The sequence below is a fragment of the Myiozetetes cayanensis genome, unplaced genomic scaffold (assembly GCF_022539395.1).
Source record: "Myiozetetes cayanensis isolate MyiCay16 unplaced genomic scaffold, myiCay2020 scf3, whole genome shotgun sequence".
NCBI classification, from domain to species: Eukaryota; Metazoa; Chordata; class Aves; order Passeriformes; family Tyrannidae; genus Myiozetetes; species Myiozetetes cayanensis.
In genome coordinates, this window is record NW_026087521.1 from 3,141,625 (window position 1) to 3,169,518 (window position 27,894).

The 27,894-nt window shown below is 44.7% G+C and overlaps 2 protein-coding genes across 2 annotated transcripts in view; one reads left to right on the forward strand and one right to left on the reverse strand.

Moving 5' to 3' along the window:
* Nucleotides 1-5,766, forward strand: part of LOC126644572 (endonuclease domain-containing 1 protein-like) — a 15,701-nt gene extending 9,935 nt beyond the window's left edge. The window contains 3 exon segments of the mRNA XM_050324104.1: nucleotides 465-643; nucleotides 645-788; nucleotides 4,077-5,766. Of these exon segments, the coding sequence (XP_050180061.1) occupies nucleotides 500-643; nucleotides 645-788; nucleotides 4,077-4,622 (834 nt within the window). The 5' untranslated portion in view covers nucleotides 465-499 and the 3' untranslated portion in view covers nucleotides 4,623-5,766.
* A 6,730-nt stretch (nucleotides 5,767-12,496) lies between these two features.
* Nucleotides 12,497-27,465, reverse strand: LOC126644575 (interleukin-2 receptor subunit alpha-like). Its single transcript, XM_050324110.1, has 7 exons — nucleotides 27,223-27,465; nucleotides 18,862-19,047; nucleotides 18,526-18,648; nucleotides 17,607-17,906; nucleotides 15,610-15,657; nucleotides 14,710-14,773; nucleotides 12,497-13,427 (listed from the first exon to the last, which is right to left on the reverse strand). Exons 1-6 carry the CDS (start codon nucleotides 27,296-27,298, stop codon nucleotides 14,730-14,732), a joined length of 777 nt encoding a protein of 258 aa, XP_050180067.1. The 5' UTR covers nucleotides 27,299-27,465; the 3' UTR covers nucleotides 12,497-13,427; nucleotides 14,710-14,729.
* Between the last annotated feature and the right edge of the window lie 429 nt (nucleotides 27,466-27,894).

Consider the following 27,894-nt stretch of genomic DNA (forward strand, 5'->3'; position numbering starts at 1 on the left):
AAAAGGACTAGATGATGACTTCAGGCCATGGTCAGCTGTGGGGTTTTCATGCGAGCACGGACGACTCAGCACCTCAATGTGATGAACAGAGAATGCCATTTATTTGAATCAAGCAGCAGTCTTTGTTTTCTAACAATACTCGTCTATTAGCTTTGTTTCTTTAACATTTTTTATGTCCTTTCCCACTCTGATAGCCGGTACTGAGACCCTGTTTTCCATATCTAGTTTTGCTACTGTTTCTCTTGGTAGATCTTTAACATCCTGGTACCATCAGAAGGCCATCAGAACTACAAATCATGTTTTCACAATTGAAACATAAGATTATGTTCTCAAAGCAGCATATCCTCTATGTGAGCAACATAAGATTATGTTCTCACAGCTGCAGCATATCCTCTATATTAGCACTAAAAATCCCTACAGTCAGCTCTCTCCAAGCTGAGTTTCCCTCTGCATTTGCCTTCCAGGGAAGCAAGAGCCCTTCACCTGAAATCCTCCCACGATGCTGCGGTTGCTGCTGCTGCAGGTCTGGGCGAGCTGCCTCTGGCTGGGACACGGCGAGGTGGTGCAGTCCCTTTCAAATATATGTGATCAGTTTTTCTACCAGAAAATGATCGCAACAAATGGCCTCCTGCCAGAGAACTCGAGCCTGGATCTGCCAGACCTTCCAAAACCAGCGTTTCTTTGCCACCTTGTATGACAAACAGAATCGTATTCCTGTGTACTCTGCTTACATCTACAACCCTGTAAGTGCAAAGAGAGTTACACCAGAATGGATGGTGGAGCCCCAGGTGAGTGTTGTCTCTTACAGATGTCACCCTCCTGTCACTAAAAGATGAACTGCAGCATTTAACCAAACAGCTCTATTTCCTCCCACCCCCATATATACACATGCAAATGGACCCACTGCATGGGATTCATCTCATCTCACTTCAGAAACCTGCACCTGATGCATTTCAAACATCAGCAGCAGGAGGAGTCCTATCCCAAAGGTGCCCCGTTTTCTTCACTGATCTGAGAGCAACATGAAGTTAAATTACATCCCATTCCACTCCAAAGTCAAATGACCTCCCTCTCTGTGCCCTGCTGTGGTGGGAGACCCAGTGATGGGGAAAAGTCATCCAACAGCAGCTAAATTTGGGGGAGCAAAATCTTGCAGGGCTGGGAACTCCACTTTGCCCTGAGCTGTTTTGCATCCTTGACAGAGCTTAATTGCTCCCAGTTAGGAGTCAAATAGGCTTTGTAAGTGATAGGAGAGAAGTGAGGAGAAACTCAGAATTGGGTGGGATGAGCCAGGCACTGAGTGATGAGAGGGTTTGTTGAACACTGAGGAATTTATTGAGGGATATTTTAGGCAGTGAAAAGTGAGGAGCATCAGTGTCAGTCCAGTCAGAAGGGGGTGATCTCCATCCATGGGCAGTTGCCCTTGAGCACTGTTGCCTCAGGCTTGCTTCAGAAGGATCCACCAGACACACAGATCTCCACAAACAACAGAGCTCTCCCAAATGTCCTTCAGACCTCCAGCAAAATAGGCCAAGGAAATTATGGAACAGAGAGAGGAAGTTAAGGTAGTTGCTAAGGACAGAGTAGCATGATGGAATGTAGGTGTTCATGAACCAGAGAAGAAAGCCATGTACCCTGTTCCAGAGGGAGAATAAATGTTTCCCCAAAGATGAACAGAAAGGTGATGAAGTTCTAAAAAAAAAAAACATTTGCACTTTGTACTCATTGGAATTCAAACAACTAATAGGATATTGCACCACTGCAGCCTCCACATTTAGGGCAGGGATAAAAGCCTCTCACTTTTCATAGAATCTTAGAATCATAGAGGGGTTTGTGTTGGAAAGAACCTCAAAGATCATCTCATTCCAACCCTCTTGCCATGGGAAGGGTCACCTCCCACTAGACCTGGTTGCTCAGAGCCCCATCCAACCTGGCCCTCTTCCTCCTGAACAATGGAGCCAGGCCACCTGCAAACTCTTTGATTTTTGGTAACTTTCTCCAGAGGTCCTTTATCAGTACATTGATTTCTCAGGATGGGTCAAAAAAATCTTCATCCTTTCAGTGACCTGTAGCCCCCTGGGAAACCTCACCTCTAGGACTGTTTTCTCAACACATCTCCCTGTGTCTCGGGTTACAGGGACAAACACTGGTGTTCTAGGATTGTGCTACACCTGTAGCAGCCACACATGTAATCAGAGAATGAGAGAATGGGGGTGGGAGGATCTGGGGAGAGCCCTGGACAGATGTGGGGTGTGGAGACGGGACACAGTGGAACCAATATGTCAGGGAAGGTTTCTCATCAAACCTAGGAGTGGAAAGTGCTAGTCTCATAGATCCAACCACACTCCCAGCAAAGGCTGCAGGTTGGATCACAAAGGTCACAAGTGTCGTGGTTTTGCCCTGGCTCAATTTACTTTTACACCCCCACATACAATTACTATCAGTTGAGAGAAGGTTTATGCAGACAAAAAGAGACTGAATTGAAAAAAAGTATGAGTATTTATTATTAACAAACTAAAACTAAAGAATTATATTTACAACAATTCTACTTAAGTAAAAGGTATTATGTATTTACAGAAGATATTTCTCCCCCCACTTCCCTTTATATCAGTCCAAGGAGGAGAAGCAGTCCTTTTCTGTTCTCAGAATTCCAGCTCTCTCTCTCTCTCTCTAGTAACTCTGCAGCACTTTCGTCGCAGTTGGAACCTTTTTTCCTTCTTCTCTATGTCAGCCTCCAGGGCTGGGCCTACCCCCCTCCTTGGCTAAAACCGAAGGCTGGGGGTTACTCAGGTCCTGAAGGGTCTCCTTCCATAGACTTGCAAGGGGACACTTGCTTACTATGGATCTTCTTCCACAGGGTTACAGGGGATAATGGTTTAAGAGTTCACCCCTGTTTCCCTATGGAGGTCCCTCCCCATGGGAGAACAGTCCTTGATTGACTTCTCGGCATGGGTCTAGTCTGGATCCCTTACTCGGATCCCAATATCCCACCTGAGCCATTTTCTGCTCCAGCGTAGGTTCTCTCTAGCACCAGCAGCACGGATCCCACACATGGATCCCAACATCCCTACCTGAACCGTTTTGTGTTCCAGCGTAGGTTCTAATACCCGTCAGGGTCATAAATCTTCAAGCAGCAGCATGGATCTCTCACTGAGATCCCAAGCTTATCTGAGCCGTCTCGCTCCAGCATAAGCATCGATCCCTTCGAGGGTCACAAAGTCTTTAACAGGACTCTGCCTCATCTGAGCCGCTTTTACTCCAGCATAAGGCTTTCTCTGTTAAAGTCACAAATCTCTGGTGCATCCACAAGCTCCTCTGTGAGCCGCATGGGGGGTCTCTTCACCCCAACAAACTTTCACAGGTGGCAGGGTTTTATTTTTCAGTCTTTACCCTGCTGAAGGGAGGGAGAGTGAAAGGGAGAAAAACAGCAGCTCTCCCCCCCTTCGAACTTTTCTTCTCTCTCCTGCGACTGCAGCTTTGACCTTGAAAGTCTTGTTATCTCATGGCTGGAATTCTTCTGCAGCGGTTTCTCGTCTAAGCAGTTCGTCTTTTAAACCTTTTTTTTTCTTCACTCTCTCACAAGAGAGAAGAGAGGCTTCAGTACTGCACCTGCCCCCCGGCCCAAGCCGAGGAGGAGAAGCCTTGGCCCTCCTCGGGCCCGCTACCCTTCTACATGGCTACTGTTCCTAATTTTCAACTGCGCAACAACCTTCTCTTCCGTTTTCTTAAAGATGTAATTAGCAAAGGCGTCACTGAACTTTTTGATTGGTTTTTTTGTCCGGAAATCACCTGGACAAAACCATCCTCAGCCCCAGGGATGGCCTGGTAGGCAAAACCACGACAACAAGTCAAAAGGAGAGAAGTCACATTCTGAGCTTCTTTTGTCTTAAAACCTCTTGTGTTCATTCAGGAGGGGCAGCTATAGGATTTCTCTAGATTTATACATTTTCATACAATGAATGAGGCAATAAGAAATTCAGTCTTGACACTCAGAGACTTCTGCTCCAGGGAGACTTGCTCCATTACTCCCATCCCCAATACTAACACATTTTCTTTTCTCTTCCTTACCTGTCAAGCTGATCCGTGACAATTTGCCCGACGATATGGAAACAGAGAAGACCCTCAGAGAAACTTACTCAGTCAGCCAAGATGACATCAGCGATAGCCAGGCTGTCTACCAAGACTACCTGCACCTTAACAATTTGGACCGTGGCCATTTGAGCCCTGCTGCCCATCACAACACCCAGGACGGCAGGAACGCGACCTTCACCTTCACCAACATAGTGCCCCAGGACACTGCACTCAACAACGGCGCCTGGAACCTCTATGAGCAGAAAACAATGGCCAAGAAAAGCAAGGACTGTCAAACCACCTATGCCATTGTGGGGGCTGTGCCTGGGACCTCCTACATCTCCCAAAACAGGGTTAATGTACCCAGCCACATCTGGGCCAGTGCCTGCTGCAAGACCAAAAACAACACCATGATTGCTTGGGGAGCCATTGCCCAGAACAACCAGAACAACGTCCGGGTCCTCAAGCTGGGGGCACTGGAGCAAATGTTGGCCCAGCTGTATACCAGGGGAGCGGTTTCTCTGTTCCATGAGGACTGTCCCCGTACATAAGCCTCACATCCCAGGTTGGGGGCTTTTCCCACATGTCACAGAGTCACAGAATGCTGTAATTGGAAGGGATCTCAAAGATCATCCAGTTCCAAACCCCCACTGCAAAATGGCAGGGACACCTTCCACTAGACCAGCTTGCTCACAGCCATGTCCAACCTGGCCTTCAACACTTCCAGGGATGGGGTAGCCACAGCTTCTCTGGGCAACCTTTGCCAGGGCCTCACCACTCTCATGAGGAAGAATTTCTTACTAATACGTAGTCTGACCCTGCCTTCTGTCAGTTTAAATCCCCTTCTCCGGTAAGTCCATGCCCTTGTTCAAAGTCCCCCTCCAAAACTCACGGAGACCCATTAGGTAATGGAATGGGATCCATATTCTCCTCGGGGCGGAGCCTTTTCCAGCTGAACAGTCACAACTCTGTCACCCTGTCTCCAGAGCAGAGGTGCTCCAGCTCTCAGAGCACCTCTGTGGCCTCCTCTGGACTCCACTCCAACAGGTTTGTGTCCTTCTCTTGTTGTGAGCCCATTGCAAAGGAAATCAGAGCTTCTCACTGAGACCACAAGGGCCTTGTTTGCCTTTTGCTCCATGCCCACATACAGGTCTTAGTTCCTTCCTCTCCTCATCAGCTGTCCCTGAGAGTGTGCTGCTGACTCATCCCTCACCTCCTGAGGAAGGCTGTGGGACTAGGGTGGCTCAGGTTGCCCACCTCAGGTGTTGTGGAGTCTCCATTGCTGGAGAGGCTCAAACCCCAAGTGGACCTGATCGTGGACAACCTGCTCTAGCTGACCCTGCTTGAGCAGGGTCTGGACTAGGAGATCTTGAGAGGTCCCTCCAAACCTCAACAGTTCAGTGATTCTGTGATCCTGGGACGAGGTTTTGTTTGCTTGCTTTTAAAACCCGCAAATTGTAGAAGCTATGAAGATAGGCAGGCTCAGACATCGGATATAGAGGAAGCCTTGACCAGTCAGAGATAAATTTCTGCAATAAACTGCTTGGATAACTTCATTCTCTGCTCTGCTTCTGAAACCTTTTCTGCAGATTTATGGCTAAATGATTTTGTGACATGTATTCAGTGGAGTCATTCTAATCAATGCATTCAGTGTGTCAATCCAAAGGTCAGTGTGTGCCAGATCCTGTAGTTCCTGAGTAGTTTGCAATAAAAATCATTTGCTCCAGTGCTGGATTGCAGGGTCATCTTATAATTTCAGCAAGTTGCTTCTTGCTGAAATTTCCACCACCAGTGATGTCACAGTACCCAGAGCATCCTTGCAGGGGTAGGGTTGTCCAAATCCACTGTGAGAGTAACATAAAATATACTAAAGTGTCCCCATCAGACTGCAGTTACTTCTCCAAGGAATGGGCATGAACAAAGTGGATCAGGCTGCAAACAGCTCATACAAGCTGTGTCACTTCCAGAGGTACCAGCCTGAGCCTGAACTTATCAGCTCAGCAGCTGTTGTTCATCATCCTACAGGGTCTCATTCCTCACTCTGGACCAGCCTCTTTGGGGGCTGCACTGAAACACTGGGTGGGGTTGAGGTGCAGAGTCAGGCAGCAACATGCAGGTGTCTCCAGATATAGTGAGTGTCTGATCCCAACCACCAGAGATCCAGGCCTGGCTCAGCTCCATAAACAGATGTATCCTGGGCCCTTGAGGTGCCCTGAGGTGTGTGAGAGCCCTGGTGGGGCTGATGTGCTGCAGAATCCTGGGGAACACCAAACCCATCTGGGCCATCAGCCAGAGGCCAGGCAGGTTCCCCAGGGGCTCTGGACACCTGAGCACAGGGAACCAGATCCCAGCACAGACGTGTTATTGCGCTGCCAGCAATCTGTCAGCACCTTATAAAGGACTCAGTTTAACAGTTTACAGAATAATACTCTTTATTCATACAATTTGTGACAGGTTAATAAGGTTTGTAGGTCTCTGGCGATAGTGTCTAACTGCAAAAATGTGCTTAAAGCAATCTAATAATTCAATAAAGAAAACACAAACACTAATACAAAGCAATCTACCTACATATTATGGAGCAAAACCAAGCTCTAGTCCTGAAAGCAACACTCAGCTCACATGGAATAAATTTCTCACCTGATAGGCGTCCCTAAAGTGGAGAGGGATGACAGGTTCAGCCTGTCAGCCAACCCCAGTAGCTGAGGTGGAATCTTCCTCCAATTTCTCCCCGTTTCCAAATTACTTTCATATTATTTCTTTAGATTTAGGTGGAGCTTGGGTGACTCTAGTCATAAGTACTTAACTGGGCAGTTGTCCTATCTATCCTTCTTGGTGGGCACGGTCAAAGTGTCACATGTTCCCCTCCCTGCAGGATGTTTCCAAAGGGAGGGTGCAGTGCCTTCACACTGCTCCCCTCTGCCCCATAACAGGTGCTTATTAGTGTTTGGGGAACCTTTGTGGGGCATTGTGACTGTGTTACACGTGGGAAGCAGCAGCTGGGTATCCTCTGTAATCCTTATTCTCCTTTTAACTCTATCCATTATTCCACAGTGTGTCACTGGGATTTTAGACACGAAGGAAAAACAATTTTGCCCAGGAGCTGTGAGGAGATGCTGGGAGCTAAACCCACTGCACTGCAAAGTGTTGGACCATGCAGCTTGCTTAGTCCTTTTCCAGTAACACCAATGGTTCAGATTCCATGGACTGAACTACGTGTTGGCACGTGCTGTTCCAAAAGAGAAGGAAACGAGAAAATCCAGACACCGATATCGTCTGTCCTCTGCTTGGGAAAGCAGCTGGGAAAAACTCCTTTGGTCCATGCAGGAGCATCTCTGGCTGCCACGTGGGGAAGGCGGGCTGGGAACTGCTTTATTGCAGCTTTGCCATCTCCTGGGCAAAGGCAGATGCCATCTCCATCTGCTGGGTTGGACACACAGGAGTGGCTGGATCTCTTTCAAGGGGGCAGCCAGTGTACTGTGTGTGGTTCTGCAGGAAGCACGTGCTGTCTGTGGCACTGCCAAGCTGATCTCCAGCTGACCATCCGGAGGGAGTGCACATCTCTTAACCTCACCCTGCAAGGGACAGGCTTTTTCCTGGGAAATGAGGCTCAGAGACGCGAGGGCCCCTTCCAAGTCTCACAGGCAATATCCCACTGGGAATTTCCTGTCTTCAGTTAAATGGTAACCTAGCAAAAGGAAAGAAAATATTACTTTCATTCATCTGAGTCCTTTATCTTGCCAGGAATTAGTAGAAGAAAGTAATGTTGCAGCCATATTCCAGGATACAGCTGGAAATATCTCCATTTTCATGTGCTATTTTCACACCCACAGTTAGACTAAGAAATCAAGTCAATATTAGATGTTTGTTTAACCAACTTAGCCTTTGGATACAAAGGCCAAACTTTCCTATTATAGAAGTTTTATAAGTCTACACCTTCAGTTTCTGAGGAACTGCTTATCTACTCTGTGTCTGGATAGGATCCTGTGAAGTTACACTCCAGGTACACAAGAACCAGCAAACCTATTCAGACTAATTACACAATGGGAGAGTTTCCCTATTTATTTTTTTACTGGTGCTCTTGGTTATCGCGTGGGTTCCCCTCCAATGGGATTTATGCACTCAGCTTTCACACAGCGACTGTGCAAATACTGGAGCTCCAACAGCAACAAAAATCCCCAAACATATGAAGTCTTTTGCATTTTCAAGTATATCTTTCCCTAGTGGATGGAATTCCATTTAAGAGCAGCTCAGGAAAAACTATACAGATGGTTAGCAATGTCTATGTAAACATCAGATCTGTTCTAAGGACATACTCAGAGGCCCCTACAACATGAGCTGCTTTGGACAATCCAGGTCACATTCAGGTTCCCTCTGAAAGCAGCAGCTATTTCAGCAAACAAAGTCCGATTTTACTCGAAATTATTTCCACGGAACTGCTGACTGGCGATTCACTGTAAACTCACAGCCTCAAAATGCTTCCTAATGCAAAGAACCTTCCAAGGAGGCAGATTCATTTACTGAAAGGGAAGTAAGAGAGAAAAGCATTCAAGATCAGCCTGATCTGTCTGAAGTGCCAGACGGAGGGTTCTGCTGTGCCCGTGGATTTGAGGGGTTTTACATCAGATGCTCAAGAAGTCCAGGAAACGCCAACCTCGTTCAGCAGCAGTGCAGTACCTTGGGAATGCAGGTTCAGCTTCCTCCCAGCACTTCCATGGCCCGAGGGAGGAGGAGTCCTGACTGAGCTCCAGGCTGTGTAGATGGAGTGCAGCCATGCACTGTCCTCCAGACCTGAAGGTTTCCATCCCTTCTCCCAGCCTGTATTTCCCCACGGACTGCTATTACTTTGCCCTGACAAAAGAGTTGGGAGATCCAGTCCTAAAAGATTTGCGTTTCCCCCAGATAAGCCGTTTTAAGACAACAGAAAATACTGGAGAAAACCATCTGCTTTAGACGATCTCAGTCTCTTCCAGAGCTTGCCCCATCCCAAAGGATTACAAGACACTGCAGACAGTGAAATATTAGTGGAAGAAACCTAGAGGACCATTCACATTGACCATCCATGTAGCAATTCCACAAAGGATGACAGCTCTTCTGGAAGGCTGACAGAGCTGGTTGTCATTTTCCAGCCTGAGCAGTTTGTCTGTGAGTTAAGGAGCACATTTAACCCAAGAAAGGGCATGTCTTGTAGTAACACAGCAGACAGGATGAAGGGAGAAAAGGGAAGAATCATTTCCCCTACAGAAGGCAAGACAGATTTCAACCTCATGGAAGAGAGGCTGAAAGACTCCAAACAAAGGAGTGCATTTCAGACATGTTCATCACTTTATGTATCTGTAATGATTGGATGTTTTAAAGAGAAATATCCTTTTTTTTAATTTTTTTTTTCCTGTCATATGAGGTAACATTTTTCCCCAGGCAAGACTCAAAACCCAAAGAAAACAAAACTGTGTGATATAAACATGACAGATAAACCTGGAAGCTCAAGAGGGTTGAATCAGTGATTTCTGAGCTGGAAGTAAACAGGTTGCACTGCCTCCCCTCCTCAGAAAGTAAATGCTAGGAGAAGTGACTTTTCTCTGTCTGTTCCATGCTGGCTTATATGCAGGTGGAATTTGATGACTAAGACTACCCACAAACACTTGGTGCCTTTGCAAGTGCCTTAGTAAACTCTGCATCTTAGATATCTAAAAAGATTTGAGAGCAAGGGGAAGCTTATCTTACTTTTTGAGAAAAAAAAAAGTAAAAGAAAAAAATGAGGAGAAGGTTTTGCTTAGTGTCTTCCAGTTTCAAACATGGGAAGCGTTCAGAAAAACTGCAGTTTTGGAGCATCAGACAGATGGTGATTAATAGAGAGTACAGGTAAGGAAGGCAGAACACAAACTGTTGATCACTTAGCTTGGGGATATATAAGCCAGCTCTTGTGAATACAGATACAGATATTCGAGATATTCCATGTTGATATATCACCTCTTCTTTTTTTATTTTTTTTCTCCTTTTTTTTTTAACAGTTGCAGAAAAGTTTTTTTAGCAACTGTTCCAAATAGTGTCAGCGTGGGTTTCCCATGGGTTCAGAGCCTCCTTCAGGCATTCACTTGCTGCAGCATGGGCTTTTCCATGGGCTGCAGGTGCACAGCTGCCTCACCATGGGCTGCACCACGGGCTGCAGGGGAACCTCAGCTCCAATGTCTGGAGCACCTCCTGCCCCTCCTTCTGCACTGACCTTGGTGTCTGCATTGTTGTTCACATGTTCTCACTCTGGCCACAATTACATCTGCCCAGGAACTTTTTTTTTCCCCCCCCTTAAATGCACTATCCCTGAGGTGTTACTGTCATTCCTGATTGGCTCAGCCTTGGCCAGCAGTGGATCCATCCTGCAGCTGGCTGGCATTGGCTCTACCACACATGGGGGAAGCTTCCAGAAGCTTCTCACAGAAGCCAGCCCTTGCAGCCCCCCCCACTACCACAGCCTGGCCACGCAAATCCAGTACATCCTGTCATTCCATACCCTTGTCGAAAGACCATTTCCAGCTCTCCCGGAGCCCCTTTAGGTACTGAAGGAGGCCCTGAAGTCTCCCTGGAGCCTTCTCTTCTCCAGGCTGAATACCCTCAACTCTCACAGCTTATATCCTGGAATATATCTGCAAACAGAGGATCCAAATCTGCCCATCCTTCAGCCCCATAAAGTGCAGTCAGTAACAGAGATCACTCCAGCACACAGCTCCTACTCCTGTGGCACAGGACGGGCACTCCTACCTATTGCACTTAAAAATTTCTCAGTGCCAGCGATGGTGCCAGAATTTTCTGTAGGAAACCATTATGTGACAGATAAGACTCATAAAATGGAAATCCATGAACTAGTCCTAGCACACACCTCTCTTTGCAAAGCACACATCAAACTTACAGGTACTTTCACATCTGACATAAATTAAAAGTCTTCTTTTAAAAAAGTCTTCTTAAAAAAAAAAAAAAAAAAAAAAAGTTGTGTTTTTATGTTTCTAAGTCATCCAGAAGACAGCACTGTCAAATGCAGAGTTTCCTTCTGAATACCCACTGCCTGTGGAAATGGCTACTCACCACACTTCCAACAGCACTGACCTCTTTGGGGTTTGTCTCCTTTTATGCCATCCATGTCTGTGGAGTTTCTCAGAAGAAAAGGAATGCCTGAAGAGGAAAATGACTTTCTTCACCCTTGCTTCCTCTACTTTTCCCTTCAAACCTTCCTACTCATTCAGTGAAGGGCCATATCAGAGAATTACAGAATTACAGAATCAGTTTGGTTGGAAAAGACCTCCAAGACGATCGAGTCCAACCTTTGATCAATCACCACCTTGCCAATGAGACCACACCACTAAGTAACATGTCCAGGCATTTCTTGAATACCTCCAGGGCTAGTGACTCCACCACCTCTCTGGGCAGCCCATTCCAGTGTTTAATCACCCTTTCTGTGAAGAAATTCTTCCTGAGGTCCAATCTGAGCCTCCCCTTGAGACTGTGTGCTCTCGTCAGGTTGGTTGACTGGGAGAAGAGGCCAACCCTCACCTGGGCACAACCTTCTGTCAGGGAGTTGTAGAGAGCTATAAGGTCTCCATGGAGCCTTGTTTTCTCCAGGTTAAACAGCCTTATCTCCCACAGCAACTCTGGGCTCATGTTCAGCTGCTGTTGACCAGCACCCCCAAGTTTATTTTCCACTGGGCTGCTTTCCAGCCACTCTGTCCCCAGCCTGCAGTGCTGCACAGGGTTATTGTGGCCAAAGTGTAGGACCCACCCCTTGGTCTTGTTGAACCTCATCCAATTAGTCTTGGCCTGCTGATCCAGCCTGCCCAGATCTCTCTGCTGAGCCTTTCTACCCTCCAGCAGATCAACATTCCCACCCAACTTAGTGTTATCCGTGACCTGACTGAGGGTTTACTTGGTAAAAGACACCTTACAAATAAATCCTATTCCAACAGGAATAAAAAAAAGCCATGGGAAATATAAATATGAAGGCTAAGGAGTCAGAATAAGTCAACAGGAATACAAGCCAGCAAGAGAATGGCATACACACTTTTTCTCAAAACAAAAACTCTGCACCAAGACCTCCTGCCTTCTGAATTATAAGGAAGGGATCCATCCCATTTGGCTTTTGTCATATGCCATGCAAGCATCCATAGTTAATCTGGTCAATCTGGAATTGTTCAAGTCAATGCAGAGAAACAGGTGTCAGTAGACCATGAGTCATTTTACCTGTATATCTCTATCTATATCCATATATCCTCATGTATATAGGTGTCTGTGTGTATATGTGGAATAAATAAATAAATATGAACAAATATTACATAATGATATATTTATTATTATAATATACAATATATATTTATTATTACAAATATTTAGGCAGCAGGGTGAGACAAACTGCTCTATAAAGGGACATGCTCCTCCCCATTGCCTGCCTCAGACACAGACACTTGCAATCAGCCAGATTAAACCCATCTTACCAGGCTGAGGTGGCTAAAAAAAGGCAGAAGAACGATTCAGACTTCACCAATTCCCAGCAATGTAAGTACATGTCAAGTATTGTGTGTGTTTGAGCCTGTCCTCAAATGCCTTTGCTCTGGGTTCTCTCTCTCTCTCTCTCTGCAGCTATGAAAGGAGCTGTCCGATTAATCAGCTGCCACAATCTGCAGTTTCCTTGTCTGAGCTGGAGCAATAACGTAGCAAGTGTTGTGGAAGGGACTGGCCCAAAATAGTTGGGAAGAGGGGGGTGATGATGAATGCATGTATACAGTGAACTATAAGTGGATCCAGTCAGCTTTTCAGCCTGTGTGCAGAGGGGTAAATGGGCTTAATTTCCGAGAGGAACAGTTTGAGAAGGAGGAAAGTGTGACTGCATTTGACCCATCTGAGCAGGGAAGGGGCAGGGGGGGGACACATCAGGCATCCAGTAAAGCAGGTCTGTTTGTGGGGAAGGTGTTGTGTGGGCTGAAATGAGAGTGCCATCATCCAGAGCTCTTGGTTGAGTGGTCCGTGTGTACTCCTGGACACTTGGGAGGGGCTGCAGTTCTATCAGCAATGCTATATGCCAGGACAGGGAGAAGTGTTTTGGGGAAGCAGTTTCAGGCAGGGGTCTTTCCCCATCTATCTGTGATGGGGTGCACTCCTTCAACCAGTACTCTGCAGGTGGAAATTCACTCTATCTCCGTAACAATTAAGCTGTAATATTTTCTGCCTCCTTCACGCACTGGATTTGAGTGTCCAGGCTTCCTCCTCTTTTGCCACTGGTGGTCTTGGAGTTGCTGCACCAATCTGTTTTCTTCTGTGCCAAGTCATCGATATCACGAGTTTGCATCTGAACACCGCAATTCCCTGAGAAGTCTTCCCTACAACAGGAAAAAGACTTTACTACAGGAGGGAAGAAGCAAGTTTTCTATGGATCTTTCTATATTTACTATGAGGAACCATAGAGTACTTTTTGTCAGAAGATACCACTTAGGATTTCAGTTAGTTTCATTTATTACTCAGTTACTATCTTGCCTGGTATCAGCAATTTCATCACTTCTTCCACCACAGGGCCAGTGAAATGTAGATAATTCTTGACACTTCTTCACTTACTATATTTTCAGTAATCCTACAATGGCCCAAAATCCTACAATCTGCACCATGCTTGACCATCTTTACTAAAGCATGCTTCGAAATATTGTCTACACATTACATGGCTTTATCCTGTCGTGAACTGGCAAAAATCCACTGCTGATGAGGTTTCACAAGGTCCTCCCTTCCTCCTTTTAAAGAAAAATCCTCGTTCAGCTGAGAAACAGAGCAACCAGTTACTAGAAAGGAACATGAAGAGAAATGGGGACGAGGATTAGCAAAGAGGGAGGAGAAGAGGAGAACTCTCAAATGTCAGATAGGGACATCTTGGCTTAACTAGTCTGGGGACAGCTAAGGGACAGGAACTGCCTTGGTGCATCTCAGTGTAGTAACAGAAACAGCAAGGAGGCCAGACTGAAACAGGTCTGAAGCACAAAGTTGTCATGACGTGACTCAGCAATCAGGGGGATGAGGGAAACAAGAATTACGTGGTTGTGGTGGCAGATGCTCCCCACATTTCCAGGTTAGTTAGCCAGGGAGAGGAAGACTGATTGCTCAGACTTATCTGAAACCAACATATTTGCATAATTAGCCCTCATTTCCCCATGGGGTTAATTTTCTGCCCATTGTTTGAACTGCCATTCTCACTTCCACACTGGCTGGGACTAAGTGTGCATTTTAGAATCACAGAACCACAGAATGGTTTGGGATGGAAGGGACCTTAAAGGTAATCTAGTTCCAACTCCCCCTGCCTTGGGCAGGGACACCTTCCACTAGACCAGGCTGCTCAGAGCCCCATCCAGCCTGGCCTTGAACACTTCCAGGGATGGGGAGCCCACAGCCTCTCTGGGCAACCCATTCCAAAGTTTTTTGGTTTCAAAAGCTCTCATTCTCTTGTGCCAGTCCTTGAAAACTGAACCAGACAACCCAAAACCCACTTATTTAATACCAAGGAAGGTATTCAGAAATCTAAGCAGTGCAACAGGGAGATGGCTGATGTGGTCAATAACTCTTCCACTGCTGGGGATTTTTTGTTTAGATTTCACATTTCCCTCGTTCCATCCCACTTACCTTATTGTCTGCTTGGTGAGTCACACAAAGACAGCAGGAATGACAAGTAGGGCAAAACAGATAGCTTTTAGGACAGAAAATCAATATGGTTAGCACCTGGTGTAATCTTAATTAATGCAGAATTTTCCAATGTTGCCCCATTGCTTTGCTCCCTGGGGCAAACAGGACCCATCCAGAGGCAGCTTGGGCAACTGGAGGTTGACCACAGCCAAATGGCCAGGGACTACTCATGTTGTGGTCTCTGGAGTAGTTTCCAATAGCCCTCCTTCCTTTATGTCACACCATTATTCCTCCTCATTATAACATGCACTGCAGTTATTGGCAGACTCCAGCTGGAATCAAGAGCCCTTGCGCAAAGTCTTGAGCACAGGAACAGTAAGAGACAATTTCTATTTCAGCAGATAATGGTTGAATAGAAGATGGGGAAGGGGAAGAAGAAAATCTCTGCAGACTGATCGAAATGCATCAGTTTAGCTGTGAGGAAATGTTTTGTTTGACCATCTTTTTTTAGTCCTTTGAAAATGTGAAAGAAACACGTCATTTAAATATTTACATTTTTTTCCTGCTTTTTTTCCAGTTGAAGTGATTCACTGAATTCACAGAAAGTCTCGGAGAATAATCTGAAAATGGCTTCATTTGAAAACTAGATTTTTGGTTGATCTGTTTTCTTTTACATCCCTTATGAGCCTAAGAAATCTTCTTTATAAAAATTTCAAGTGCTTAAATAATCTGTTTATACTGTCTTTAGTAACTTCTTGTCCAATACATGTACATGGGTTTGTCCTGAAGTGTATTTATTAGCTTTCCTAACAGAAATGGAGCTGTTTGGTAGAACAGCAAATTGAAAGGCAAAATAACTGCTCTGGGTGATGGAGTGAAGTCTTTAACAAAATGACATACCTGTCACTGGCAGTGTCACTGAGGAGGAAGAGGATGGATGAGCTGAACCTATGAAGAGAGAGAAGTCCTTGATTTTTGTGTCAATTTACCCTTCTGACAAACAGCATCAGAGCAGTGATGAGAACACAGTCAGACAAAGAATCAGGTTGTTCCATCATCAAAGCAGTGGTGAGGGTACAGTCTGACAGCTTCCCCTCTGCACAGAAGACTTAATAATTGCCATGTTTGTTTCTTGGCCATCAGTAGGTGTCTGCAGCCTGGATATGAACATATGTGCTGATATGATATCTGTTAATGGTGGGCATGAATTGGAATGAGATCCATCTGAGATCTCTATTTCGTATGAGATGGGGGAAGGATGAATTTCAAGGCGCCAGGCTAGGATTTGGAAACGTGGTTTCAAACGGGGTGTGGTTTTGCCCAGAAATCCAAGCTAGAACTTCCCTGGTGTGAAAAATTCATTGGATTTCTCTCTTATCCCTGGAAGGAAGCTCTGAACTTGTGCCATTATGAGATATGGAGGTTTTTAACAAGAGGTTCTGTAAGAGTGGTCTGTTGATGAATCTCTTTGTGCTGAGTGCTGGGGGGAAGAACTCAGAAAGGGGAGGATATTCCTTATCAAGCCTCATTGAAGACATCACATCATAACAAATAGAAAGGCAACACTATAGGGGAATAAATATTTGATGCTCCAGTTACAAGAACCTGACCTTGCTCAGGTTTGAGTGCATTTTGCAGGAAATTGGAATTATTGTTCTGCTGAATTAAAGGCTGAGGGCCTATTTCTTTATCCAGTTTCATTTTTATCATTCATAATCCTAATTTTAAAATTGTTAAATATTTTTAATTTTAAAATACTTGTAATTTCTGACCATTCATTAGGCTGTATCATTTTCTAGGGCTGGTATATTGGTAGGTTATTCCCATCACAGCAAGAAATGCCTTCATTTGGATAGTACCAAGTGAAATTTTCAATGGAAGAGGAAAGACCAGACATTACTGCTATACCTGGAACACTCTGAACTGGGCACCACTTGGAAACAGAGGGATCTACAAAATAGGGGACAAAGTCCTGGGTTAATGCTGAAACAATGTGTCTGGTGAGTCAGGCCATTCATTCTTACAGTCAGAGGAGCACCAAGAGGCAATGATGGCCAAGTGTCACCTGAGAGGTCACTCTGCAAACAAAAGGAGCTGCTCAAAACATCCTGCTCTGCCACATGGTCTGCTGTGGTCACAGGGGCTGGAATTCCTCTCACCTACTGTTCTGTGTGGCCTCTGAGATAGTCCTCCAGGCTGAGCTACAGTCACTGAGGAGAAACAAGCCTTTATATGGTGTAACTCATCCAAAATAGATGTGAAATAGGGCAGGTAACAGAGCACCACCAACACCTACCCCCTCTGTTGGTTTTAAAGGCAGTCCAACTCAGATGTGGGCACCTATGCAGTAGACATCTACAGTTCTGCAAGATTATTTTCCTCTTAAAGCTCCAAGTACTGGTGAAACCCTTTCTTTTTTTTTTTTTTTCTTCCTGCAGTCTGTTGGTAGGAAAAGTCCTCTCATGTTGTCCTTGCATTGGCTCCCACCTCTTTAAAATTCAGCCCGTTTTCACTTCTCTGACTCAGAGGAGGGTCATAGAAACCTGAGGACTGTAGAGGGTGGGGACAGCTGGGTCTGCCCACCTTCAGTAGCTCTTCTTGCTGCCTAGAGGGAGCCCCAAACCCTCAGTGCTGTCACAGGTGCAATTTTGCAGTTAGCATGAAAGACAAAGCAGGACGCAGCTGGGTCCTCCCCAGAGGTGTCATCTCCAGCAGTCAGAAATGATGGGTTCCCTGATCTCTCCATCCCAAACCCCCCAGCAGGTTGTTCCTCCCTAGGATTGATGTGCTGAGTTGGGGGGGGTCTGTACCCTGCATGAACAGGACACGACAGTGATGAGGTGCAATAAAAACCATCTCACCTGGCTCGGTGGTCTGTGGTGCAGTAAAACCCATCTCTGGCTCAGTGGTCTGTGGTGCAGTAAAACCCATCTCTGGCTCAGTGGTCTGTGGTGTAGTAAAAACCATCTCTGGCTCAGTGGTCTGTGGGGGCCACACGATGCTGCCGTTGGTGCATCGCAGGTCAAGGGGGGTCCAGACGATGCTGCCGTTCACCTTCTTGCACGTGCTGGTGCCAGAGGTGGGGGGCAGCTTATCGTAACCACTCTGGCATTTGAAATGTAACACCTGTCCCAAGTAATAGGGTTTCTTCGGTCTTATGGAGGCGTGCGGAACAGGCCGGGGGGGACCGCAAAAATCTGTGGGATCAGAAGGCAGCACAGGGCTAAAGCAGATAGATTTTACACACTGCTGTTGCTCATGAAAATTATGATTTGTATTCTTACAAAGTACAGGCAAGCAGGATTTACCAAGCCTTCCTTCTCGCTTGCAGCATATCACTTGCTCAGCCAAGATATTACAGCTATCGTTTTTTTCCCTCTGTCTGCAAAATTGTTAAATATTACTCATCATTCTTACACTGCTTCTATGGAAGTGTTACATTATTGAATGGGCTCTTATTTGCCTTTCTGGGCAAACTCTGAAAGGTCTTCTTCCTTCTGGGGTGCAGGGCTCCTTGTTTTATTTTCTGGTTTCTGTGTAAATTTGAACTCCATTGTAGGAGCTTGTGGGCAAGAAAATTATCTTGTCTGTGGGAGAAGTTACAGTTGCTGAATTACAGCAGGATGAATATCAGAGTAAAGCTACTGCCTCCAAACTTTTAGGGGTGGGATAGAACTGTTTCAAGTTCTAACTTGCAAAGATAAGCACAAAAGATCAATTGTTAGAGCGGTACCCAGATCTGTCTTATATTGACTAACTCATTAGAAAAACACCTCTTGTAGAGGTGTTATAAGTAATGGATGGGCTCCTACTTACCTTTCTGATCAGACTCTGAAAAGTCTTCTTGCTTCTGGGGTGCAGGGCTTTGTGCTTTACTCTCTGGCTTCTGTGTAAAATGTAACTCCTCCGTGGGACCCGTTGACAGCAAAGTCTTCTTATCTGAGGAGAAGTTACATTTCCTGAATTACATCAGGACAAAGAGAAGGACAAAGGCAGAGCACCCAGACTTTCAGAGGTGGGATAGAATTGCTTCAAGTTCTAACTTGTAAAGACAAGCACAAAAATAATTTGTTAACGCCCAGATGTGTTTTATACCAACTAATGCATTGGAAAAACACGTCCACTTACAGAAAAAGGACAACACTCACTTACCAATGCATTCAAATCCACTGTCGTCCCAAGAGGCACCCTGCTGTCCACTGTTACATTGAATTCCTGGGTGATGGCCACTTTTTCTGTCATAGCCACTGTCACATGCATAGTACAGCTTGGTCCCTGGCACATACGCTTCAGCACCAACATCAGCAAACTCCCTCCTTGGAGGATCTGGGCAATTTTCTGCAAAGAGAAAGCCTGAGGATAAGGACAGCCTGTCATCCTACTTTATCCATCTCACATCTTTCAGTCTTCTCAATGCCAGGCACGTCCAGCAGATGGGCAACACGAAGCACTATCAACATTTTCTTAATGAAGCTGTACACAATCATACTGGAGAGCAGTTAGTGGGACCAGAGTGTGCAGCCCTGAGCCTATGGAGTGAGGCACAGTGAACCAAACAAAGTCATTAAAAGTTGCAGTCACCTATAAGCAAACCCTGGGAATGGGTGTAGACTCACAGTTCTGTCTGTGTACACCAAAGAGCAGTTTACTGTGAAATAAGTTTGCAAACCTAAATATAACTTGTCCCAAAACAAGGGCACAAACTGCTTTTGTGATCAGCAAATCACATCTATATATACTTCTCAATAAGTTGGAATGAATTAAGCTAGATCATTTCAGTGCACTTGAAAAGCTCTCTGAAGCTGAGCTGGAGACCCAGAAGTTGATAAAGGCACTACTTAATGATCATTTAAGGACTAAAGGCTGCGAAATTAAAAGATAAGACAGGCTGGTTGCACCAGGGCTGGCACTCTGCATCTTTGGGTGCATAATCTGTGGCCCTTTATGCTTATGCATTACAGTAACAGCTATGATGAGTAAAATTTCTCAGTCATCTTGTCCTCACATTTTCTGCAGCTGTAATTAATGCAGCCTTAGCAACCAGTGAGAATGACTGTGAAAGGTCTCTGAATCCCTGATACCTGTTCATCATCTGTGTCTGCTCCTGACTCCCAAAGTGCCTTCTCCTTGAAAGACCAACAGCAACTCAACCTGTGACTCCCAGCCCCAGCCCTGCAGTGCCCTTTGCTTTCGTTTCCTCACTTCGATCTTTTCTGCCCTTTTTATTTTACTTTTCATTATCTTGCTGCTTAAGTAAAAGTCACAAAGTTTGAAGAAGGCAACAACGAAAAACATGTGAGCGGCTTAACAGCTAATCTGCATGAGGGATGTTTTAATCCCCTTGTGTCTTTGTGCTATCAAAGGATTCACGTTGTAAACTACATCAGAGTGTGGCTTTGAGAGGAGCAACTGCACCCGAAATAGTTAACCACACGGTTTACCACAGACTGTCAGGGCGATTAAAATTAAAGAGTTATCAGATTAGCAGCAAGTTGACATCATGTACTCTCACTTTCCCTGAAAGCTAAAAGCATGTTTCCCTCAAGACTTCAAAAGCCTCTTTGAAGCAGACTGCAGATGTGAATCTCAGCACGAGGCGCTCAAACCTACAACTCATTAGTCTCTTCTTAAGAAAACCCACAACATTTAACCTACTCATCACAAAGGGCAAACACTGCTTTAATTGATGATCAAATGAAGTTGGGTTCTTCTGAACTTGCACACATCAGATTGTGCAGAAATGGTGCACAGCAGAGACGGCGAGCAAGGCCCACCAGGCCGGATCAGCTCACCCACACTGCAGCTGGATCACACACAACCTTCCCAGGATCCAGCCTTTTAATGCCATCCACGTCACTCAAATTCTTCTCTCCTCACATCTAAATAGCTGCAGCGTCTACTTCTTTGGCCTTTACCATATTCCTTGCCTCTGATCCAGAAAGAATTTTGAAAGATTCATTTCCTAGATCTCATTGTGACCTTCTTCTTGCCTCCCTTTGAATTCTAACTGCATCACTGTCACGTCAAATATTTTGCTTCCACTCTCAAGAACCTTCTTCTTAGCAACCATCATAACCTTTCAAAACATTGGCTTTTCTTCACGTGCTATTGCTCCTCACGAATGTGTTTGATATCAAAGTCACCAGCTTTGGGGTTTTTTGTTGTACCAGTCTTCACACTGGGAGGAGCTGTGCAAGAATATGGATATTGCAAGATACCCATTGCCATTATTGCTCTTCACTGTCTCAAAGCATCTTATGTATCTTCAGAGGTGCTTCTCTTTCAGTGGTCTTCTACTCATCTTTCAAGAACAGGTGGGCACTCAACATGCAACCCATACAACCTCCTGTCAGGCTGAGTCATAAGGTCCACCCTGAGCATCCTTTTCTCCAGGCTGAGCCCCACCCCCTCAGCTCCCTCAGACACTCCTCATCAGATTTGTGCTCCAGACCCTTGCCCAGCTCCATTGCCCCTATACCCTATTTTTCATACCTATGGTGAGGTGTTTAGTGTCACTAATTTTTTCTCTTTCAATCCCAATGTCCACTGTTCTCCCTTTCCTTAATTCACAAGACTCATCAGCTCTCTACCTGCCATTCTCATCTCACACACCCCAAAAAGTGCCCTGGGAATCCATTTCTCTGAACTTAGAGGTACTAAATGGACCAAACAGAGAGGTTGATGTAATTGTGTTCATGGGATTTACCCCTTCTATCAGCTGCAGAATTGTGAGAACATGTAGTTCTCCTAAGGCACAGGGGAATTTCTGTTTCTCCCCATATTAGTGGTTTTTTGGTACCTACAGCATTTCTGGAAATTCTGGAGCTGGTTTCAGTTATAATCATGAAGTAGATGGAGATAAACCCTTGGAATTAGAAGGGGACTAGTGAATTCAGACAATAGATATCCATGAAGCATAGAAATTAAAACATTAAAAAATATTTTTTTTTTCTGCTGGGGGTCAGATAAGTCAATAAGTTTATTGAGACCTGCAAGCCTTGTCATCTGAGCCAAAAAAATAGGTGGGATTCCTGCTATTCCTACTTAAGCTACAGTGTCTCATGCCATTTGAGGTGTCTCAGGGCCCCTGGGACCTCCACATCAGCACAGGAGTTACTGGAGGGGAAGAAACACCAGCATCAGTTCTTTCAGCACTTGGGTTTCTTCCCTGAGGATTCCCATTCAAATGTGTTACTGACCCAACCACAAAACTGCTGTCAGCAGATGTGCTGGCAGTATTAGGGTTTACAAAGCTCTCCTGCCTGTTTCTTTTCATGTCTGAGTTGGCAGAGCAGTGACAGATGAGGCATCAGAACAACACCTTTTGTCCACGAGAAGTGAACAGGGAAAATTTACAGGAGGTATTTTTAGCATTAGGTAAAACACAGACAGTGAGTCACACCACGGCAACCTGAACTCAGAATTTCCTCTGTCACGTGGCTGTGTGTCACACCAGCACTGACATTACTCTGATGTGAAGTTAAAACGTCAAGGTGCAGAAATAGAATGATTTTCCCCTAAACTCAAAGGCAGTGAGATAGGATCGGTAGGAAACTGGACGTTCTGAAGATTTGGGTAGAAGCAGTGGAAGAAACCGGGCACTTCACACACCTGCCCAGTTCAGAGGGGAAAAGCACCTCTCCCCAGGGAGAGCAAGAAATCAAACCAGGCCAAAATGAAGATAATTCCCCAGATGTGCCTGAAGGGGCAAAGCAGCCCTGAGGATTCATGTGCTGTGGGAAACTGTGTGCTCTCTAAATGGTCTCTTGAAGATGAAACTGGTATGAGCGAAGAGAAGGAATTGATACCAACAACTGGACCGAGATGGTAATGACATTTTTCTAACTTCAAAACTTACTCCCCAAGGTTCTGTTAACAAGCAAGCCTCAGCTGTGCAGGATTCTTTCCCCTCCTATTAATGTCATTTACTGTTTATGTGGATTTGTAAGCTGGGAATAGATCCCAGCTGTGGGGTTGGAGTGCAGACCTCAAGCTTATGGTAATATGTCTGTGGGATTTTAATTAGCTGTACCTTAGATTACACAGAGATTATCTTACAAGATCATTTGAGCAGCAGTGAGTCTGCAGCGTTAGAGACAGAAGTGCAGTGCAGATTAAGTGACCAGGCACAAGTTTTAATGCAAACAGAGAGGGAGGAGAGATCAGCCTCAAGGGGCAGGAGATGGGTTTGAATATTCCCAACAGTGGAGAGGAGGCATGTGCTGTTCTAAGGACTAGGTAGTTCAGTGCTGATGAGTTTGCTGTACAAATGTCTCTGTTGGAAAGACAGAAAGTATAAAATAAACTGGAATATGAGCAGGGAGGAGCTGTCCATTAACTGCTTGTAGGACCACAGAAAACTAGGTTTGGGAGAAATGAACTTATCTCTTGGCTTCATCATGCTGACCAGATGTTTGTCACTGACCCAGGTAGTGGAATCTAATGTAAAAAAAAAAAACTCCATATACAGCAAGGGTAGAGTTGGTTGGACAGTGGACTTTGCTTTCTCATGCTAAGCATAATTTAGCCTCAGGAATCTGCCTTCTTAGCATCTTCATTAAGAAGTGGAGCTGGGTAGACCTCTCTAGAGGACAGCAGACACCTAATTTAACTTCTCCAAAGCAAAGCTTAAAGGTGCTTCTCTGTTTTTACCAGCTACAGTGGTGGAAGGACGCTCTTATCTGCTCACACTGATAATTAGGGTGATTGACCTAATGCATTGATGAATCTCACTCCTGCTTTAGCAGGAAAGCTGAGCTGGGGACTTAGACTGAAAATTTGTAATTGAAAGAGCAACAGGAAGGAGGGACAGTGCTTTCTAAAGCAGGGAGAGGGAGAAAAACTAGCCTGAGCACAGAGTGCTGCACAGAAAATGTACTAAGCGAAGAATGGGGAACATTTGTGTTTGTTTCTGGGTGTTTACAACATCCTTTGTTCTGTGGTGAAGCCACAGAGCTCAAACTCTTTAAAGGCAACCACGGCACACGGTTTGGTAGCAGGACACAGAGTCAGTTTTGAGAATATCATACATGAGAGCCTTGTTTTGGTGTGCGACACTTGGGGGTTGAATAGATTGGCCACATTTTTGCTTAAATCTGCTACCTCAGTGACACCCATGCCTTTGCTGTCTTCATCTAAAAGGAAAAACAAATTGCTGAGAAAGAAAATTGGCTTTTTAAGCAGCAGCAGAGATACAGATTCTTTTCTTTGCCTGGAACTTTCTCAGTCTTGCCTTTTGTGGGGCTGAAAGGGCAGTAGAGAATATCCTCTCTGAAAATAATTGAAGGGTCTGACAAGTGTGTGTGTCCCTGTCTTGAGTAGCAGTGAAAAAATGGTTTTGTGGAGCACTTTTGATTTCAGATTTGGATTTAGGACTCACCTCCTTTGACTTTTGGGCTTAGCATTGTTATGGAGCTTTTCACTGGAGCTGTCAAGATGGAAATTTTCTGTACATGTAGATGATTTTTCTGGCCTTGCATGAAATACTGTGCCACATAACAAGGGCTTTATATTCTTTATCTGAGGGCTTTACAAATCAAGGACATAAAGAAAAAACAGCAGATGACAGAGTGCTGCTACCCTGGCAGGGCTGAGGAACAGGGAGTCAAGTGAAGAAAGCCATGGAAGGATTTTGGAAATGTGAGTTTTGGAGAAGCATCGGAGGAGATGGAGCAAGGGCTCAGTAAGCCAGGTTGTTCCAAGATTCAGGACCAGGGCCAGGGGATGGAAACCATGGGTAGAAAATATCCAAAAGCTGGGCTTTTAATGCCACGGGGAAAACAGGAGAAACAAAGCTGTACATTGAGAAAGAAAGCAGGGAGGCAAAAATTGCAACACTCTGAAGGCAATAGTGAGCAAAGTCAAAAGCAGTGGCTTTCTGTAAGTAGATAAAGATTGGATTTTTTCTGCAATGAAAGGAAAGGACATAAAATCTCATCTCTGATGAGGTGGGAAGATAATTTCTCCAGGTGAAGGAAGAAGTGGATACTGCAGGATCTCTCTCTGTAATACCTACTTTTCCTCAGTAGCATCATAATATTTAACAATTTTTTTTTTTAACCGTTGTTTTTTATTGTAGCTGTGTATTGGGGATTTGCTGCTGAGGACCATTGTAGCTGAAAGGTTTATAAAGGTTTGCTCTCTGGTTGACCTTACAAGAAACACTTGTAAGTGTTTGACAACTTTAATGTATTCTGCATTGCATTTCAAATCCATGGGAGCCAGCACTGATATGCAAGTATAATGGGAAAGAAATTCCTCTCATTTAAATGACAGAGATCTGGTACCCATCTTGTGTGAATGAAATTCGCTTGAATGGAATTCTTTCTTTTGTGATTTTAAATCCTTTCCAGGTTTAACTTGCAAATCTATTCAGTGTATTTCTGAAAAATGAACAGCAAGATGGAAAGGTTGTAGGAACGCAGACCAGCTTTTACCTTGTGTTTGACCCTCACTTCAAGCCTAATCCATGCCTGCAGCTTCTAGGCATTGCTGCTGGGCAGAGTAAAGGAGATAAATGTGATGATCTTCACAAGAAAATCAGCATTTCTCTTCTCTTGAGCACTAAGGCATAGTTTAATTTTTATTAAATGAATGATCATCCTACACCTTAGTTTTCCCAGTTGTTTGTCAGAGACCTTTGCCTTCTCAAAGCACTGTGAGATCTATTGGTGAAACTGTGATGTAAAACAAAGGTTTTTTATATTCTTTTTCCTCTAATTATGTTTATTCCTGGTAGTGCATTTTGCCAAACAACATCTAGGGCAGGATCTATTTACAAACCTGAACTAGCAATGCTGGGGTGAGCTGAAAAGACAGAGGCAAAACAATAAGAAAAGCACTGTATGTGCCGAGCCATGGTTGATTTTTGACCACTTTGACCCAGCCTGCTCCTTTTGCTTTGCTTATGGCTGTTCCCAGGTCTCCTTGTTGATCTTCCTAAAGAATTAAAAAGAACAAGTCTTACAGCTACAATACCTCAGCTGTCCTTACAATTAAAAACGCTTAACTGATAAAGGGTGGTGTTTCTAACTTAGCATATTATTTGCAAGGAGATACATAAATAAATATAAAAATGTATGTTATAATAACAAATATATATATAAATAAATATTACGTTTAAACATTGAGAGAGACATTGAAAATAAATACAGGAAGCCAAGGAAAGAAGAGCTTAGTGATGTAGTGAAGAATGCAATGCTCTGCATTTATTCATTCACTGGCAAACTAAATCACATCAAACAGCATAAAATGCAATTGCTCTAACACCCCTCTTCTTTTCTTTTCTTTTCTTTTTTTTTTTTTTTTTCAAAAAAAGCCCAGAAAGATTTCTGATAAACGAGACTTGCCAGCAGGAAATTTCACAGCATGTTCCAGGCACAGTAATACAGAAAGTGTGATCTGGGGGACCTGACTCATCCCAGAACTGATCCTACTGACGCATCTCTGGCTGAGCGTGTCTCGCAGTGATGCTCCCGCACTCCCTGAAACACTTGCCGTGGGCATTGGCACTTCATTTGCCGGGGAAAATGCCCCGTGAAAGAGAAGGTGCAGCATTTACCGGCAAAACACTTCAATGACAAAAAACATCACCTGGGGGTTAAACGTTTGTGAAGGTCCGTCCTGCATTAATGAGTTTAGCCATTAGCAACCCACTCCTCCCTTGAGATGGCCAGCCCCGAGTAAAATTCCCAGCCCTGCTAAAGATGATCCATCAGCAGCTACAGCACCACCATATCTGAGAACCTGCCTTAGGCTGTATGTGCTCGTACCTCTTAACCTGGACACCATCATCCCAGAACCACAGAACATGCAGGAAATGTCACTTTTATGGACCACCGAGAACGGAAGATTTTTCTTTCCCCCTTTGAACAATGCAGTTTAAATTCAAATACACTTATATATATCACCAGACTGTTTCTCAGTGTGTGCACATTTGTCACAGTAAACAAGCCAAATATAAGCAGTATCACCATTTATAAATGTGTAAAATTAAGCTGAATGAATTAGCTGCCTCCATTCACAATTTATAGGTGCTACTGGTGGGGAGGAATGCCTAAAAAATATTTCATATCTATAGTACGTCTAGCAAATTTGGATGGTGCCCTTTAACTAATAGCATTGCCATCAGTTTTACCTACAAAGGTGCTGACATTTCAGTGTCTATTTTTATATTTGCTAAAGTTACAAGCAAAATGGAAAAAGCAAATTCAAAGAGCTCCCTAAGGCTGCTTTGATCTGCCCACTGTTCCAGTGATGGGTTGGAGGATACATACATTACTCAGACAAAAAATATCCTGTAAAGCTCTGGATTTCCTACAGTTGTTAGTGGGCACAAGACCCATTTCTCTCATTTCCTTAGAATAACAAATTCTTTAAGCTCTAAGCATCTTCCCTTAGCCGAAAGGAGTCAGGATGTTGCGAACATCCTCCAACAGCCCCCCCTCAAAAAAAAAAAAAAAAAAAAAAAAAAATCACATTTTCCCTCCCCAAAAGGCAAAAATAGCCTTTTACCTCGCTTGTTCCCCTTGATGAATCCAAACAAGAGCCACATCAAAAGGCACTTGAGCTCCATGGGGCTTGTCCACATCTTTTCGCTGCACCGCTGAGGATGGTGAAGTTTCTCAGAAGCGATGAGCTGCTGCCAGCCAAGCCAAGGGGCCGGTCACTGCATGGTTAGAGCCGTGGGGAGCATCACCCCGTGTGTGCAGGGAGGACTCTGGTCAGAAAATAGTTGTTTTGCTGTCTGGCTCCACAGGAGAGAATAAAGGCTGCTTTTCTGTTCAGGTATTAGTAGCTTTTATCCAGGAAATCAAGCTTCGTGCTCGGCGCGGCAGAGCGTGCCATCGCGAGTAGGAAGTGGTTTGACACATCAGAGCTGCTGACTCCAGAGCTGTTTCACTACAGCTGGGGTCAGTAGAAAGGGGTGAGATTTCAACAGGTTTGTGCAGGCACTCAGCTCCAAATCTGTGGCTGGATGGATACTGGAGAGGGACCATCGCTGTGGAATAGTTGTCTGATCTATGATGATGGACCTCAGACAGCATCTGTGGGCTCTATCTACAAAGCAAAGGTTCCATGGGCTATATTTTGGGCTTTTTGGAGGTCTTCTGCTGTTGATGATAAAGACACGCTGTGTTTATTTTTGTTGTAAGCATGTTTGCAGTTTCTCTGAATTGCAGCTGA